This window comes from Nesoenas mayeri (assembly GCF_963082525.1).
Source record: "Nesoenas mayeri genome assembly, chromosome: 14".
Taxonomy (NCBI): Eukaryota; Metazoa; Chordata; class Aves; order Columbiformes; family Columbidae; genus Nesoenas; species Nesoenas mayeri.
The window spans coordinates 1,057,405-1,074,801 of NC_137556.1; the positions used below are offsets into that span (position 1 = coordinate 1,057,405).

At 46.1% G+C, this 17,397-nt stretch overlaps 1 protein-coding gene across 3 annotated transcripts in view; it reads left to right on the forward strand.

The window, feature by feature from the left end:
* The window catches only part of NR3C1 (nuclear receptor subfamily 3 group C member 1), a 55,752-nt gene that overhangs the window by 23,148 nt on the left and 15,207 nt on the right, over positions 1 to 17,397 (forward strand). For all 3 annotated transcript variants that reach the window (XM_080353531.1, XM_080353532.1, XM_080353530.1), the window contains exons 3-4: positions 13,688 to 13,851; positions 16,495 to 16,611. In XM_080353531.1, coding sequence (XP_080209657.1) covers positions 13,688 to 13,851; positions 16,495 to 16,611 — 281 coding nt within the window. The remainder of the gene's footprint in view (positions 1 to 13,687; positions 13,852 to 16,494; positions 16,612 to 17,397) is intronic.

The window sequence follows — 17,397 nt, forward strand, 5'->3', positions numbered from 1 at the left end:
CTTTTCAAGGCCTTGCTTTGTAGAAATGACAGTCCCCGTAGTATTTACAAAGCTATGGGTTTTGCTAGGTGGCTTTATTACCAAACGGTGAGCAGACAAGGCAGTCTGAAAATCATGAATTCCATTATTTCTGACTTTCCATTGTTTTAAAGCGGGGTAAGAAGGAGACTGGTGCTCCAGCGGGAGAGCAGTAAACCCAGTTTATCCCGTCTGCGGAGGTTTAGGGTAAGGAAGCCGAAGGTGGGTTTTCCTTTGGAAGCTCCAGACCAGCCCTGCCCGCGGTCCGAGGCTCCATGCTGAGCAGCACCAGCACCAGCACCAGCTGCGCGGCCGCGCTGATTTGGAGCCCTGCAGTGGCTGTGTTCCACAGGTCCATGCGGCTTTCTGGGGAAAGATGGATGCTCACGTTGTAAAGCCTTCGAGCAGAGCTGAAGGGAAAATGCCAGATGCTGCAAGACTTGTGATTAAAATTGCAAGAACAAGCAATCCAGCGCAGCACTTATCATTCTCTCCTTGAACAGGGCGGCCCTTTATCTTGGGCGCTTGGCCTCGCTCGAGCCTTCTACAGCTCTGCTGACAAACTACAGACCTTTGGCTCCCTTCTGGTGTTTCTTTAGGGATTGGGACAGTGGAAAAATGGTTTGTGACCGTTCCAAACTTTTTGAAACACCACAGCTTCCGAAATACAGGGAAGGAGCATAAATAACGGCAGTTGGTTTTGTTGTTTTGGTGTTATTGGTGGAGATGATTATTACGTTTCTCTCCTGTGCTTGCTTTGCTTTTCTTGTGGAACTAGAGGTCCTGAGCATCCACAGGTCTAGAAGCCACTGGGAAGGGACAACAGGTCAACCCCTGGGAGAGTCAATTCATGAAGATGCACTAACAGTCCAAGTTCTTGTTACTGCAACGTGAGAAACACTTATTTAAAATCAGAATGTTGGGGTTTAGGTAAAAGAAAAGTACTGTAATGTGCTTTCTAGTTGAAAAATTAAAACTTTCTGAATGTCAGTATCTCTTCTCCTCTAAACTCAGTCTGTATGTTTGGGTATCAGTTCAGGACTTGCCTACAAATGCAAGCCAGACTCAGGGGATGCAGAGGGGCAGCATTTAAAACAATTAGAGATTTGAACACTATCGTTATGCAAAATAAATCACTTTTACACAATCTGTAAATTGTGATTTACCAATATTTTTATTTTTATATATAGATATATATATATGTATTGAGAGATATATGTATCAATCACAATATAATTTGCAGTTCACAGATAGGACATCATTTCTTGAGTTTTGGTTTCTTTTCCATGCTGAGCTTCGGCTGTTAATAGGAAAAGGCCTTTGCTCTGTGCCGTGCAGTCTCCTGGCGGTGGCGCAGGGCTCCGGGTGCGTCTCCGCACCTGCAGAGGGGTCTGTGTGCAGCGTTTGGTTGGGCTCTGCGGCGCTGGAAAAGCGGAGGCTGGAGCCGGGACGTGCAGACGAAGGCTGTACCGCAGGGGGGTCTTCCAGCACTGTCTGGTTGACACGGATCTTTCTCTTTTCCCTTTGCTGTATGTAAATGTTTTTAACAGGTAGGATGGATGGGCTGTTCATCTGTCAGGCAACAGCAATGTTGGAAGGAACTGCAGACAAACCTGCATTTTTCCCTCCCTGGCCTGTGTCTTTGCCTTTGCTAGCTTTTCATCTCTTGTGTGTTCTTTCCAGGTCCTTACAGCCCCTCTGTGCTCTGACACCCCTCCCAGCCGCAGCCCAAAACACGCTCTTTTTGTATTTTTAGATTTTTTGGTTTCATGACATTTACAAGAAACTGATGAGATAACTGTTTTATCAGTAACCTCTATATTTATGCTTTTGTGAGGAAGTAAGGACCCAGTGGCTAATACAGAGTCTTTAAAAATGGAATTAAACACCTCTTGTCTTCAGGTGGTGGGTGGAATGATCTCCAGCCTCTTCTAAAATCGTCATGCAGTGAATTCTACCTTCTCACGTATTTCAGTAGTAAGCAGCTTTCCCTTTTTCCATAAGCAATACTACCGCTCTTTACTGGAACTGGCTTCGTAAACTGAACAGCAATGACTTCAAAACTTGTTGCAGATGTGAATGCAATATGCATTACATTAAGTAGATCTCGAAGAATGAACATAGCTAATTACAATCAATTAAAATTTCCAATTGGACATATGACCTATTCTACTAGCAAATCTGAGTGACAGGATTGTTAGTGAAAGGTACCGAACGACAGCGCGAGCGGTGGGTTGTCAGGGGTTTGCAGTGGCCATCAGGACCTTTGTAAGAGCGCGTCGGGTTGTAATTAGCACTGAAATTCAGACAATGAGAACATGGTTTGCCACTAGGAAAGTTTGTGATACTTTTGGGAAAGAACGTTGGTGTTCCCGCTGTCCAGACGTGAAGTGGCTGCGCGGCGCTCAGAGCTGCCCCTGGAGCCAGGGGCTGGTGAGGAGGGTGCGCACGGAATCAGCTCCTCCTCACCTTCGGGATCCTCATGTGAGGGCGTTGAACAGCCCGGTAATGAGGGTTACAGCTGGAGTTTAAATTGGGAGGCGTTCCCAGGGCTGCTCAGGAAGAGAAAATACACAAAGAGGCAGAAGTGAACAATGTGGCCAGGAAACGGTGTGAGGGGAGGCCAGGCGGGAGCGGAGCTTCCTTCAGCGCCGCGAGAACAAAGGCGAGGAATAACCTGGGACATCCAGCAGAGAAAGAGAGCGGGACCTGAGCGTATCACCGCAAAAACAAAACCAAGACAAAGTGCTTGTAAAACCCGGGAGCGTGCAACAAGGGGGGTGTGATGAAACATCTTGAGCGTGTGACATGGATGCCAAGTGGAAATAAAAGCAGATAATAACCTACCGCCTATGCATGTTATAGCCGAAATTGTGTCTGTAATTGCTTAACAGTGTTGACAAAAGTAATTATAGCACTCTACTAGATAATTCCATAAAGTCGACTTCAAAGCACCATGAAAATGACGTACAATAGCTATACACATGGTACACGTCTATGATAGGATTTGTTGCTTGTCCTTCTGCAAATATTACACAAGTTTAGATGGCTGAGCATATGTCAATAAACAAACTTATTACGTGTTTCTCTTCCTGTTCGTGTGCAGGGAGAGGTGGTTTTGTGTATGTTATTTGCATCAAATGTGTCAGAGGCCAATTGGAAGGACATTGTCTTGTTAAGGGCATTCAAAGTGTTCGTGAGCCTTTGGAGAGCATCTTTTAGACAGATTTGCTGGGTTTTTCGCTTTGTGGTGTACATACACAGGTCTGGGTGTAAAGAATAAAATGTACCAAAACCTAAATATAAACCATGAAAGAAAACCTTTTGGTAGCATGTAGAGCGGGTTTGTCCTTCAGCAGCTTTTTAAGTCACGAAGAATCTTGAATTTGCTCCTGCTCTTCCCTGCAGGAATTGCTGTTCTCTCTAATGTGGTCAGAAAGAATCTTCACCCTTTCAAGTGAAGTTACTGCTCATGACTAAGCAGGGAACATAACCACACGCATCGGGGTGGCACCTTGCACAATTCTTAATACGAGCTTGGCACCGAACCTCTATTCTGGCCTTTAGGCCCAAGAAGAACACCCCGCAGTCATCCACCCTGTGACCAAGGTCTTGGAATCATTGCAAGGATTTTTGTCTTTTAGCAAAGTACCCAAGATATGATGTTTTTAATGGTTTCCGTTTGTTTTTCATGCTCTCGAAGTTGTTAGGAAGCCGATTCCCTCCTTGCTGGGTCACTGTACGGCACCCGGTCCCCGTTCCGCCGCGTTCCTCTCCTCGCACACAACTCCTGCTCTTCTGGGCTCGGTTCTCTGGCTGCTCATCAGTCTGGTGGGAACAACTGGATATATCATTGACTTTCCCTCACAGGGGTCAAAACCAACAGAAAACATGAAATTGGGGTAAAATAGAGTGGAAAAACAACGAGTCAGGTAGACGGTGAAAATAAGAGGAATCAGCCCTCATTAAAATGTCTACCGTTAAATGCATCTGTGTAATGAGCTAACTTCTGATCACATCCGTGTCAAACACACCCATGTTTTTGAAACGTAAGCCACTAGTATTTACAGGCTTCTCTGAGCGGAGCAGAAGTCTGCCTTTAGTCCTGGAACAGGGACTTTGGGGGCGTTTGTTTGATTTTAGACTGAGTATTGGCCGGAGTGGATCAACAGTGTGCACACTGACTATCGAATATCCCAGGAATATTTTACAGATATGTTTTATCTCTCCAAGACATGGTGCTCAGTCACTGGCTCATTTTGTTTACTTCTCCTTCCCACCTTTATGTTAATGGGGAGAGGAGGGTATCTCAGAACGTCTTCAGTAATTTTGAAGGTACTATTGTGTGTTACAGATATTTGGGAGTATAACAGAAATATTTGAATTGTGAGGTAGTTTTTTGGGTTTTTAGCTGTCTCTGCTAGAAGTAGATGTCACTAAAGGAGAGTATTTTTCATGCTTAAGAATCTTGTTCAAACTGCTTTGTCTCCTTTCTTTTTGGTTCACTGGTGTGTTCTGAGCTTCTGGACTCCTGTTCAAAGTTTAAAGAACAATAAGTAGTCAAATATAAAATAATGTCAATTGAACCAACCTATGACTCAACAGTCGACCAAGTCATGCTGGATCCACACCAGATGGACTGTGGCCAAGCCCTGAACCTGGCACGTGTCCCGTCCCTCTGCCGCGCAGCTTCCCGCTGAGCCGGGCCCGGAGCACAGCGCTTGGTTCACGTTCCATAAGAAACTGCTCCACATGTAAACGTGTTCTTTACATTGACAAGAAGCGTGAAAGCCTGTGCCAGGGGTACAGACACATCGTGCAGGGCTCCCTATAGACCGACAGGGAAATGGAGCTTGTGCACAGAGAATTTCCCATCTCGACTTGCTCTCAGTTTCAGTTCCGCTTTTGAGCCGCTTCCTTCAAGGTCTGTAGAAAGAATTAAGGAAGAAACACGACTTTCTGCTTCTCTTGCCTTGTTCCCATATTTTCCTCCTCCTATTCCTCCTCATCAGAGTTAAGGTTGTGTTTCTACTTTCTTATTGCCGTTTCTTTTGACTGTTGTTGTTTTTCTTTGCCAAAGCAGGAGCAGTTATGCAGTGTTGATAAAAGCACAGACTGTGTTGAATAAGTCTGTGTGTACACATTCACAGAATTGGTGTCCAGATTACTGTAGAGGGTTATGCTGGCAACAGAAGTCTTGGTTTTTCTCCAGAATAGCAGAAATTAACTTTCTAATTACCAGTCTAAATTTATTTATAGCTTTATGACTCAATTTGACCATGCAAGTATTATCCTGCAGCTTTTAAATATCTATGCTGTGACAACTGCAGTTTAGTTTAATCTTTTACTGCCTTTCTCACAGCACCGTTAGTATTTTTCCACGTATGCTGGAGTCACTTTCCAGATGTCCGTCGCCTTCTTTCCGAGCAGCATCGTTGTGGCCCTGCCGAGCGGTGACGGACGCGGCTCCGGTTGGGCAGACCCGGGCGATGCGCTCGGCTCGCGCTGAGGAAAAAACCCTGCTTAATGTTCTAGGTTCCGTTCCTCTGGCACCGCAATATAAGGAGTAAAGTACTTTTCTAATATGCGCTGGCTCCATGGGATAAGCTCAAATGCTGTGGCTGATCTAAGCTCATGAGTCTGTTCTAACAAAGACCATCTCTATGCAAGAGTTCTGCTGTCTTGTTGGATCCGGTGTGCTAGCAAGTGCAATTAGTACGTTAAAGGCCCTGTGTTGAGATAATACATTTTCGGCAGGTACGTGGGCTCTCGGTTAGTTTGCAAGGTTTGGAAACCAAGGAGCTGCTTCTGCCGTGGTGCGACGCGGGCAGGACGGAGCTCCGAGCGCCGGGACGGGACGCGGGGCCGCTGGCCCGGGCTGCCTGCACCACCAACAGTCCCATCTACTGCGCTTAAAATGGAAATAAAAGTATAAGTCTAATTCTGATTAGATTCTTCAGCTTTCTTCTCCTGAGTGCTCATTAGTCTTGCAGGCTTTCTAACTAGGGTCCCTTTGCAGACGCCTGCGTGCGCCTTAGTTGATAATCGCGGGGTTCGTACATATGCACATAAAGCTGGGTGCATCTGCGGGATGGAGTTCTTGAAAGTCAAGTTTTCAGGTAATCCACAGCCTGTCTGTAAATATACTTGGATCAAATGCGTATTTTGTTATCCAGCAAAGCATAAAGAATTAGAATGGCCCGAGGTGATTTCATTCCGTCTTTTTAATGTAAAGTTTTTATTTAAGTATACACGAAATGGCTTCTGTCTTACTCTTTTTGCTGCCCCTCTGTTTAAGGCAGCAAGAATGCACACTGAATTTACAAAAAAAAACCTTTGGAAAAATGTTTATAAATTGATCCATATAGAAATTAAGTCGTACCCTTGAAGGTAAGACTTTTGGCTGCTTTACTGGAGCACTGTACTAAATGTAAAAGTTTAGAACACATAATTTAATTATCATATTCTGGTCATAAATGCGTTAGGGCTGTAGTACATTTGAAATCCCAAGAGCTCTATCTAAAGTTGCGGCTGCAACATCCATTACCATTTATCCATTCCAAGAAAGCTTCGCCTGTGCCCTTGAAACCTTTACGTTCTGGAGAGTGTCCAGAAGGGGAAAAGCCGTTTTGTCGCTCGCTCGCGTTGGTGTTCGGTTGTCGCTCCCGGGCGAGCCCTGAAATGGTGGCGGTCACCATTTCGGAGCGGGACAAAGCGCCGTCCCGCGCTGGCCTGGCCACAGAGCGGGGTCGCCGCAGAGCGGGGTCACCGCAGAGCGGGGTCACCGCGCTCCGGACGCACAGCGCTCAGCCGTGAGAAGGACACAAGGGCCTGGTGCCCACAGGGACCCTGCCCTGCTTCCTATGGACGTTTTACCCCCTTTGTGCTCTATCGGGAATCTCGGGAAATTATGATTCTGGTAGCACACTGTGGGTATTTGCCTGTGCTCGCAGGGTTTATTTTTGCTTAATAGACTATAATTTATGCCGCCAGCCCCCAGCCCAGCCCCTGCGGGCCTCTCCTCACAGCCCCTGGCGGGCAGGGCAGCTGTGTTACACACCTGTGTGGTGGGCTGTGTGCAGGTTCCCGTCTTGGGGTGTGTGTGTTTGTGTGTGTGTGTGTGCAGGGTTCCTGTATTTGTGTGTGTGTGTGTGTATGTGCAGGTTCTCGTGTCGGGGTGTTTGTGTGTGTGTGTGCAGGATTCCTGTATTTGTGTGTGTGTGTGTGCAGGTTCCCGTGTCGGGGTGTTTGTGCGTGTGCAGGTTCCTGTGTCGGGGTGTTTGTGTGTGTGCGTGCAAGGTTCCTGTGTTTGTGTGTGTGTGTGCAAGTTCCCATGTCGGAGTGTTTGTGTGTGTGTGTGCAGAGTTCCTGTATTTGTGTGTCCCTTTGTGTATGTGTGTGTGTGTGTGTGTGCGCGTGTGTGCAGGTTCCCGTGTGCTGGGGGGGGGGGGGGGGGGGGTGGGCGTGCAGGTTCCCATGTCGGGGTGTTTGTGCGTGTGTGCAGGTGCCTGTGTCAGGGTGTTTGTGTGTGTGTGTGTGTGTGTGTGTGTGCAGGTTCCCGTGTCGGGGTGTTTGTGCGTGTGTGCAGGTGCCTGTATCAGGGTGTTTGTGTGTGTGTGTGTGTGTGTGCAGGTTCCCGTATTGGGGTGCGTGTCCCCCCTCCAGCCCCCGTGCTGCCCGTGTCCCCGCCAGCGCCCGGATTGCTGGGGACAAGGCAGGGCTCCGGACGCACACAGCTTGTATGCACTGCGTTTTCTAGGTAAATACCGTTTCTTCATATGCTTCTGGAGGACAGAGCTGAGGTTTGAATTCAGGTTCTTGTGAAGAACTCGGGACGGGTCAGGGATCAGAACCCCTCCAGCACCAGGGTTTTGATGGGTTCTGTACGACAGTGCTCATGGAAAGGGATTCATTCCAGTTTGTTTTGTTTGCCAAAGGCAGTTGTGTTTTTATACATATACCTGAGTTCTTGGAAACATCAACAAAAACGTTTACAGTATTTGGGGTGACTTTATACAAAACAATGAATCCTACAGTCTGCTTTAGTGTATCCAAGGGATGGTAAAATGTTACGTTGTTCTGCAGAGGTTAACTTTGAGCAGTTGTTTCTTCGGTATGTCTCCTATTTCAGTTGTTTCTGTCAATTGGAATCCCAGTGCTCCAGGCTGGCGTAGAGACGATGTCAGGAGGAGACACAATGGTACCTCCCAGTCTGGCTGTAAAATAACGTGTGTCGCTGCCAGCAGGTTCTGTACCCAGCAGTGAAGCGAACGTGGCCATGGCCTCTCTGGGTGGCATGTTCCTCGTGTGGGTGTTGTCCTGGTTGTGTCACAGGCATGGGCACAACACCAGACCCTTAGTTCAAAATTTGTTTTCGTGGTTTATCAAGTCATGATACAGCATTTATCTGGGGGTGTGATAAGGGAAATGTTAATCATTTTGGCTCAGAGGGGCTGTAAAACAGTAACAGTGGGTGCTTTTATCTGCAGGCTCCGGTGGACTACTGTAATCTGTAGTAGATTTTTAATTTATTATGGCATTACTGGGGACATGCTGGTCATCAAGAACAGCGCCTCCACCCGAGCAATTCAGTTCTCTGCTGCAAGTACAAAACAGGAAAGAAAACTATGCAGAACCTACCTGTTCTTAAGTTATTTGGAGGTCTGTTGTGTTTGTGTGGTGGGTTTGGGGAGTTCTGTGTGCAGGAGTGTGTGAGTCCGAACCCCAGGACACTTTGCGTTGGGGTCAATCTGCATTTAACTGCAGCCGAGCTGTGTGTGGACACACCAGGGCTGGCTGGGGTTCTTCTCAGCGACTCCTACCAATTTTCAGTCTCTTTACACTGAAATGAGTACGTTAGAAGAGACCATCGTGACCGGTAGTTCAGGTTCTCAGCAAGATGCATTTTTGAAATTATTTTCAATTGGCAAATGTGCTTTTAATATCGCAATGACAAGCGCAGTGTCAGAAGCCTTGTTGTAAAATTTTTTCCTCCTTGAACTGAAAACTACTTCCCTGCCTAAGAGGGTATAAAAATAATTAATAGTTTTCCTAGTTAATAAAGAAATAAGTAAGCAATTCAAAAAATGTAATCAGTTGGTGTGTGCAGCTGAGTGTTTACATTGTTCTCATTGCTGCAAGATAAGAACGAGCCCCAGATGGCAATGACATTGAAAACCAGTTCTTTACTCTTCGTTTGGTGATACTACTCACACAGATAAGTATCACGCTCTTAAGAACACATTAGTTCAATATTAAGGTGACTTATGCCGGAGAGCAGGACTGTGTGGGGTGGGGTGCTCGGAGGTATCGGGAGCGAGTGCAGCTCCTATCTGGGAAGCATTAGATTAGGAGTAGGAGCAAAATGAATAGTCGTATCAAAAGACTAGTCAAAATAAATGTATTCCAGTTCTGAACTGCTTCTTCCAACCCCAGACATGGCTGCAGCCGTTTCTTTCCTCAGAGCTGGCAGTTGGACATTAATAAGATTTTCTTACAGGTTCTTGGGAGCCAGTGGCAAGTGTTACGTTTTGGTAATTTATAATAGCACTTGTCTTATGCATTTCCTCTCAGCTTTTTTTCAGGGTAGGTGTTTTTGAGCAGGTGGAAATGGCCAAGGTGACAATGGCCAAGGTGACAATGGCCAAGGCGAGAGCTGCTTCCCTGCTGGGCCACCCTCAGGGTTCCCGAGATGCCGCAGCTGCAGTTCTGCAGCTCGCAGCCGTTTGCATTAAATGCAGTTATTCTTGAGATCGTTAACCAAGTTCTCTTCTCATTGCGTGCGTGTAACTTGCTATTGGTGCTGGTTTATTTTGCATTTTAAAAAAGAATTTACCCTTCAGAATTCCTCCTTCAGCAGACAAGCACCAGGGCTGGACGTGGTCTGGGCCAAAATCACAGAATCACACAGAATCACAGAATCGACTGGGTTGGAAAAGACCTCAGAGATCATAGAGTCCAACCCTTGGTCCAACTCTAGTAAAATGACTTGAGGCCGCTCGTTCTTGACTCTCATTTGCTGGTGAAGAGGTGTCAGTAGTTGGCTCTGAACGACCAATAGTTTTAGTTGCTGGAAGTATTTGTCTCTTCATTATCTCACTAAGGAACTTTCGTTTAATGATGTAAAGTAACAGGAAGGCACTATATTTTTAAACGTTATTAAGTTCATCCTATGGGAGTGTGTTTGTTTCGTGTTGGGTCGTGGGGTTTTATATTCATCACAGTAAAGGTAAAACGAAGAGCCGAGACCTGTCTGCCCCATCTGCTGCGGTGCTGGTGGTGCTGGTCACCCGGGTCCCACGGGGCTGAGGTGACCAACAGTGTCCCACCAGCCTCGGGGGACAACAGGGACCCCGGGGACACAATTCCCACCGCCGCCAGCACCACCACACCCGACTCGAGCAAAGTCTGACCCTTGAGCCTGGTTTGAAAGTCTCTAGTGAATGATTAACACAGGACAGGCCTGGGCTGCACAGCCTGGTTTCTGCAGAGCTCGCTTCTGCAGCTGCAGCTTCTTTTCTTTAAGTATTTCCATTTTGCAGCCCTATGTTTCCTTGAATGGAAACAACAAATGTATCTATGCCATTGAATAAAAGTAGACTATATGGAAATAGTCTCTGAAAGTACGTGGGAATGGAGCTCAGTAGCCTTAAGGAAAGAACAATTTGCCTCCCCAAATAAAACTTAATCAAAGTTCTTGCGGATTTGGAACCCTTAAAATTTGGATTTTCCCCACACACACACCTGTGCTTCTTTTTCTTTTATTTAGATAAGAATCATAGTTTATTAGCTTTTTGCTGAGTTTAAAAACATTTCTGCAAATAACCGAAAGGTAGCATTTTATGATTGTATTCTCTCGGAGTGCAGCTTCCCTCCCTTGCCTCTTCCTTCGGAAGTGGTTGTTTGTCTTGCTCTGTGTCTGTTTACGGGCAGGAGACTCGCGCTGGAGCCGCAGCGGGTTTGCTGTGGCTCTCGCAGGGCTCTGTGCACTCTGACCCTGCTCCGGCTCCCCGGCCAGCCCGTGCGTGTTCTGCCGCCCGGCCGGGGCTGTCTGGGCACCCTCAGTCAATATTGGCCTTATCTGATCCCGCCCGCGGGGCAGATACGCCGGGACCCAGATTATATTGCTGGCTACCGCTTTGTTAATCAATGTAAGAATTTATTTTTAGTTTCGTAAGTCATATCATCTGTTTTCTTTCTCATATTACATTTTCTATGGTACCGGTACAGAAAAGGAGCCCTGTTTAAAAATTAGAGGTGATTGAAAAGTTCCAGTGCGACATGTTCGGCACTACTGTAGTTTCTATGACAGTCAACAAATATTCCCTTAAAAATGCTTTTCTCAGAAATGTGTAAGGTATAAAGAATTCAGTTTTTTGTAGCTAAATTATCTGTCTTCAAAACTATGCACAGAAAGATGTTTCCATCTTCTTCTGGTTTTCAATCATTTTATTGAAATTAAGTTCTCATGTTATATATTCCCTCTTTAAAATTGTAAGCTGCCAGTCTATATTTCAATGCTTAAACTGAGATTTTTAGTATAAGAAAAGGAGCTACTGAGGCTAAAACTGTAGAGAAAATGAGGCAACTTGGAGCAGGTTTTGGTTGGCCAGTGATTACTGGGTTTAACAGGGTTTGTGTTGGTTTGTTTCATTGGATTTGTGTTGGTTTGTTTCATTGGGTTTGGTTTGGTTTGGGTTATTTTTTGTTTGTTTTGTTCTTGAGGTGTTGGAGAAACAATTTAGTTCATTTTCCAAGTACCAGCGCCCAGAGGTTGGTGATAAGAGGCTGCGGGGGGTTCGACCCCTCAGCACCGTGAGGTTGCCACGCTCCGTGGAAATGAGGGTGAGCGTGTAATTAAAGATGCGGGTTCGTAAGGATGTCAAATAAACGCAACAGGGCCAAATTCCATCCTGCCATTGCTTGGATGTTGAGTGCTGGATTGCGCCGCCTTAGTATGTTGTTGTAGCTTTCTGCTCTTTAAAAGAAGACAAATGAATTCTAAACCACAGAAGAGCCGTGGGGTGGATCATAACCAGGGTTACGCCGCTGCAGCTGGCAGACCGGCTGATGGTGGTCAGCAGCCTCTTGAGAGAGTAACAGGGGACTCAGCAGTGTTGCAGCATTTCACAAGTGTTTTCTGAACGCTAAGGAGTTCTATGATGGATTTGAGTTCTCTTCCAAGTTCCGATGGGCTTTTTCCTCCCCGTTTCCCCTCAGGTTGCCTCGTGACCGCATTTCCCTGCCCGCCTCTGCTGTTGAGCCCTTCACACACCCTGTCCTGCTCTGATCCTTCCCCCCCGTTCCCGCAGCTTTTCCAGCATCCTTGAGCTGGTGCTGTGTTTCACTTTTCTGTCTTGGTGACATCTCGCCTTCTCCCTGGCTCATATCAGACTGTTTTTAGGAAGGTGTACATGTACCATAGGTCTTTGCATGCTTTTACTCTCTCATTTTTTTCACTAACACAAGTATTGTTTGCTTTTCTCTGCCCTCCGGTTCCATACGTTCAAGGCGTGGGCTTCATTGACACGTTTATTCCGGTTTTACTTTTATCCCTCAGTATTTGAGCGGTCAGATTCTTGCGCCCCGTGTCTGCACTGTGGGATGGGGCGCGAGGGGGGCGCCTGTTCAAGACCGAAGCCTCCCAGGTGCTGCAGTGTTTTAATTTGGGCTGGAATGTCAAGCTTTTTGTCAATGTTTGAGAACTAGGGTTTGGGTTTTTTTTTAAAACGTGTAACCAGATCTGGTCAGAGTTTCTTGGGGAGAGGAATTGTGCGTGCCGCAGTGGGCGTTCGGCCCACGCTGGGGAGCGGGACGGGCTGGAGCGTAGCCAAGGAAAGGCACCAAAGTGCTACAAAAAGCCCTATTTTCTGGCTTCATCTGGCTTCATCACTTTAAGTTAAGCATGCAGCATAGAAATTGCATTTTAAAAGTTCGAAACTTTGTGAAAATAAACTCAGGCGAGCGGGCCTCCCAAGCGGAGGTGTGGGGCAGCATGCGGCCGCAGCGCCGCAGCTCGGCCGTGCCGTCCAACCTCTGAACCTCGGCACAGCCGCCCTGGGTCAGCCCTTAGGACTGGAAGCAGCCCTAAGGTGATTACAATAGATTGCTTATTGTTCTAACGATGATTTTTTTGTTAAAGAACTAGTGCTACATTTGTAAGTGGCCCATATGTTTACATAGAAATCCCAATCCTGGAATTAGGAATAGATTCACTTTTCCTAAAATGCTAGGGTGGGGTGATCATATTTTACTCTACATATATGTAAACATATGGCTTAATTTGCTCAGCTCCTTGCACAACCATATCTGTGCTGATACTGGAGGGGGAACTCTTGTGGGACTCAGCGCAGACTGCAAGGAATGTGACAGTAATGAAAACGATATGGAATGAGAGCGTGTTTTGGGAGCCCGGGATAATTGTGCAATTGTGCAAGGACTTGCTTTGGAGATGTGTCAGGGAAGGAATCCCGGCCTAGCCAGATAGGGCGTGAAAATCCGTACAGCGTTACTTATGTTTTACAAAAGCCGTCGTTCAACTGTTTGAGAGTCTGGTGAGCTTTGTGTGCAGAACCGTGACGATAAGGGCAATCCATTTCTTCCACTTATGAATATTATGTTTGCCGGTATCCTATTGATCCTAATGACAAATGTTTTGATGGTTTTCTAGCCCCGGCCTGAGGTCAGACGTCAGCTCTTCTCCATCCACAACGTCGGCGACGACGGGACCACCTCCCAAGCTCTGCCTGGTGTGCTCCGACGAGGCCTCCGGCTGCCACTACGGCGTCCTGACCTGCGGCAGCTGCAAAGTCTTCTTCAAAAGAGCCGTGGAAGGTAAGGCACGGTTTGCTGTTTAGAAACATAAAATCCACGTACGTCTCATCCACATTCAAAACCAGTCTGTTTAGTCTTACTGGGATCCGTGGTTTTGCTCGAATCCTACTGGAAACCCCAACCGTTACATCACGGATCTTTTCATAGTAAATAACGTTGATAATGGTGTATTATCTGAAGCATAGATTCCATTTACATTTACAAAATGCTCCCATTCACTCACAGTGTAAAAGGATGTGTTATTGTCTTGGCTTTTTGTTTCTTTCGTTTTCTTTCACTATTGTTTTTGTTTATTTGTCCTATTTATATACAGATACTTGTGTGCATTACATTTGTAAAGTTTGTGATTTTTAACTTTAATGCTAGCTGGTTTGTGTTTGAAAATTTGTGAAACTTGATGCATCTCTTGTATGCGAGGTTATGATAATTGTACAATTTTACCCATGAGCAATATCAGTTAAATTACATCCACGTCCATGTGTGTTATTTGCAGGGGTAACTAGGTAACAGGAGCATGTGTGTGGTTTTGGATCCTCGAGATTTCTCTCTAATCACAAGAAGAGAATCATTCTGGAAAACAGAGATGATAGAAAACTAAAAGTGAATAATGTGTGATTTCTGGGCTGCGTTAGTAGCCATTTTGTAATGAGCTGGGTTGCAGCTCCATGTCTGACTCTTCGCTTTGGTATCAGAGAGGTGCAGGAAAGTCAGAGCGTGTTGTCGGCGTCGCTGGAGCGACAGCGATTCCTCAGCTCTGAGATTCTGTCGTTCTCCGTTCCAGCCTTCCCGGGTTTCCCGTCTCGCGCGTTCTCCCTGCGGGCAGCAGCGGGCGCTTCGCAGTGAGCCCGGCTGCCATGTTTCGCTGGCACTTTTGCCAGCTGGGTTCCCCTGCAGAAGAGGGGAGGCTGTTTTGGGAAAGAGAAGCCGCCCGTCAGGCTGCCAGAAGCAGCAGCTTCTCCCAGTTCCAGCGCCCTGGGTGCTGTGGGATGCTCTGTGGAAATGCAGAGTCTCAGAGCGATCAGAAAAGCCACGTTCGTGTTACAGTTTGTGCTGTTCTCGGGGGAAAGGATGGCAGCTCTGTGGGAAACGGGGGCTGCTGCCCTCCAGCAGGAGCCGGTATGGGCTCCAGGGCAAAGCACCGAGCCGCTTGGGTCTCCCAGCTGCTCCTGCACTCCTACATCTGTATCTTTGACTAAAATAAGGTCACTGGATGGCCCTCAGAAGGAATAGTATGGCAGCTGGATATATTATAAGACATAGCAATGGTTTTACCTGTCCTCAAGCTTAAGCAAACCACAAAAGTATTGACACATGAACAAATCAAGCCAATAATTTATTTTGATCAGGGATGGGACATGCCGCAACTTACAGCATTGATGTTAAAAATGTAAGCGGGCTTGTAGCTGAAAACCTGCAATTGGTTCCTTAAGGTTTACCTCAATTTTTATTGTTCCACAGATTTTCCCAACCTTAATCCTTGTGATTAGACATTGTGGCTGTTTTCAGGAGCTCTTCCAAGATCCGTTACTTCTAGTATTCACTTTAAGGAACAAATAATTAGCTTTTTATATTTCATGTGTCTGCATGAATATTTGTTCCATACGTCTTAGTGTGCTAATGGCAAACAGAATCACACAGATCATGGATTTATTTTTCAAGCTGTCTTAAACACAAAGATGGCACATGTCAGTAAGTCTTCCTCTTCTTCAAATGGAAAAGAAAAGGGGGTTCATTCAGAAACACGTCCAGGCTTGTTTTGGGTCATCGGCTGGAAACGCTTCCCAGCACAAGTTTGGCTACGACCAAACTCTTTTGCTATGAGGAGACTCTGAGACACCATTGTTAATAACTCAGGATTTGGAAAATGTTTATTTCTCACAATGTTAGATTATCAGGACTTGGAAATACAGTGTAAAAGCCTCGGTAGCAGCTTTCTGCCCCCTGAAGAGATGCGTCTCTTGATCCCGTCTGGGAGGAGCAGATCTCATTTAGTAGCACCTTTCTCTGAATAAGTTAGATTGAGACATTTATTCATATAATTCAAATAATGAAGAGTAGATACTCCTGTTGCCATGCTCTTAACAGCTATGGAGTGCAGTTATTTTAATTTATGTGGTTTAACTTGCCATATTTCTAGGGCCAGTTTTGCTCTGAATCTGTGAATCCATAAAAGCGTCGGAGAACTTGGTTGGGCCAGTTCAGACTCTACGTTCAACAAGAAGGTTTCATGGCTTTCGAAATGATGAAAACCATGTCTATGTATCTGTAGAAATGTTCACACGTATACGTTCAAAGTGTGTTTGTGTTATTTACATCTCTTTTGAAGCCAAACAGGGAAATTGGAAACAAGCTATGGAATATAGATTTGAGAATCTTAAGAGAAAAGTAGTTTTGAAAGTAGAATTTGCCTGATATTAACAAACAGAAAATTGGATTTCTACCTAAATTTATTGGCTTTCATGTCTAAATACGAAAAATCTGTTTGGTGTGTAGATATGTGGAATCATATGGATACTGGTTTTGCAAGAATTGGAGTATGTGAAGTAAAGACATTATATAGCCGCCAGATCCTTAGCGCTGCTGAGTGCTGACTTACGTGCTGCTCCGACTGCGGAGCTGATGGCTGTTTGTCTGTGACTGCAGGGCAGCACAACTACCTGTGCGCGGGGAGGAACGACTGCATTATCGACAAGATCCGCAGGAAGAACTGCCCGGCGTGCCGCTACCGCAAGTGTCTGCAGGCCGGCATGAACCTCGAAGGTAACGCAGTGCTCAAATCCTCCGCGTTCCTCAGTCCTGCGCCATAAAGTCCGTGCTGCTTATGAAGCTAAACCAATTATTTGAGCAGCACGTTAATACGGTAAAAGTAAGCACTGCATTTTGTGGTGTGTGTGATGATTTTAGCGAAAAGCAAGATTTTCTACGCTGCGATCTCTGCTGTCCTTCCCGTCTGTGTGCAGCTGCCGTGTCTCTCGGTGTGTGCAACAGCAGTGACTCATACGCACCGAGCAGGGTTATTTTTGCCTCCTGTCAGCACATGGATCCTGTTGCTCTTCCCCGGCACGTGAGCAGCGGAGCTGCGGGGCTGCTGCTGCGGGAATGGGGATGGAGACCCACGCAGACCCTGGGGCTGCAGGGGGAGGTTGTTTTTGTTCGTGCTGCGGCTTCTTCTTAAACATCCGTCAGAATCTCTCTAGGAAAGACAGGTTAAAAAATAGATGGATCTAAATGCACGCGTGCGTAGTTGTTCTCTGCTAAGTCCTGGGCGGTTTATGAGAAACTGAAGAACACATTGACTAGAGATTTAGCAGCGGTTGTAAAATGGCATAAAACATTTTTATTAGTGTCAGCTACGTTTTATGCTTGACATTTTTTTTTCCTTGAGCTGCAGAGGTTAGTATAGTACTTACTAGCGTCTTTATCATGGTGATACTTGTATCATGAAAATTGTCAGGTAAAATAAAAATGTCAAAAATGTGTTTGTCAGCTACAAATAGGAGCAGCGTTTCGTTTCAGTCGGTGATGATATCCTTGGTAAAAGGCGAA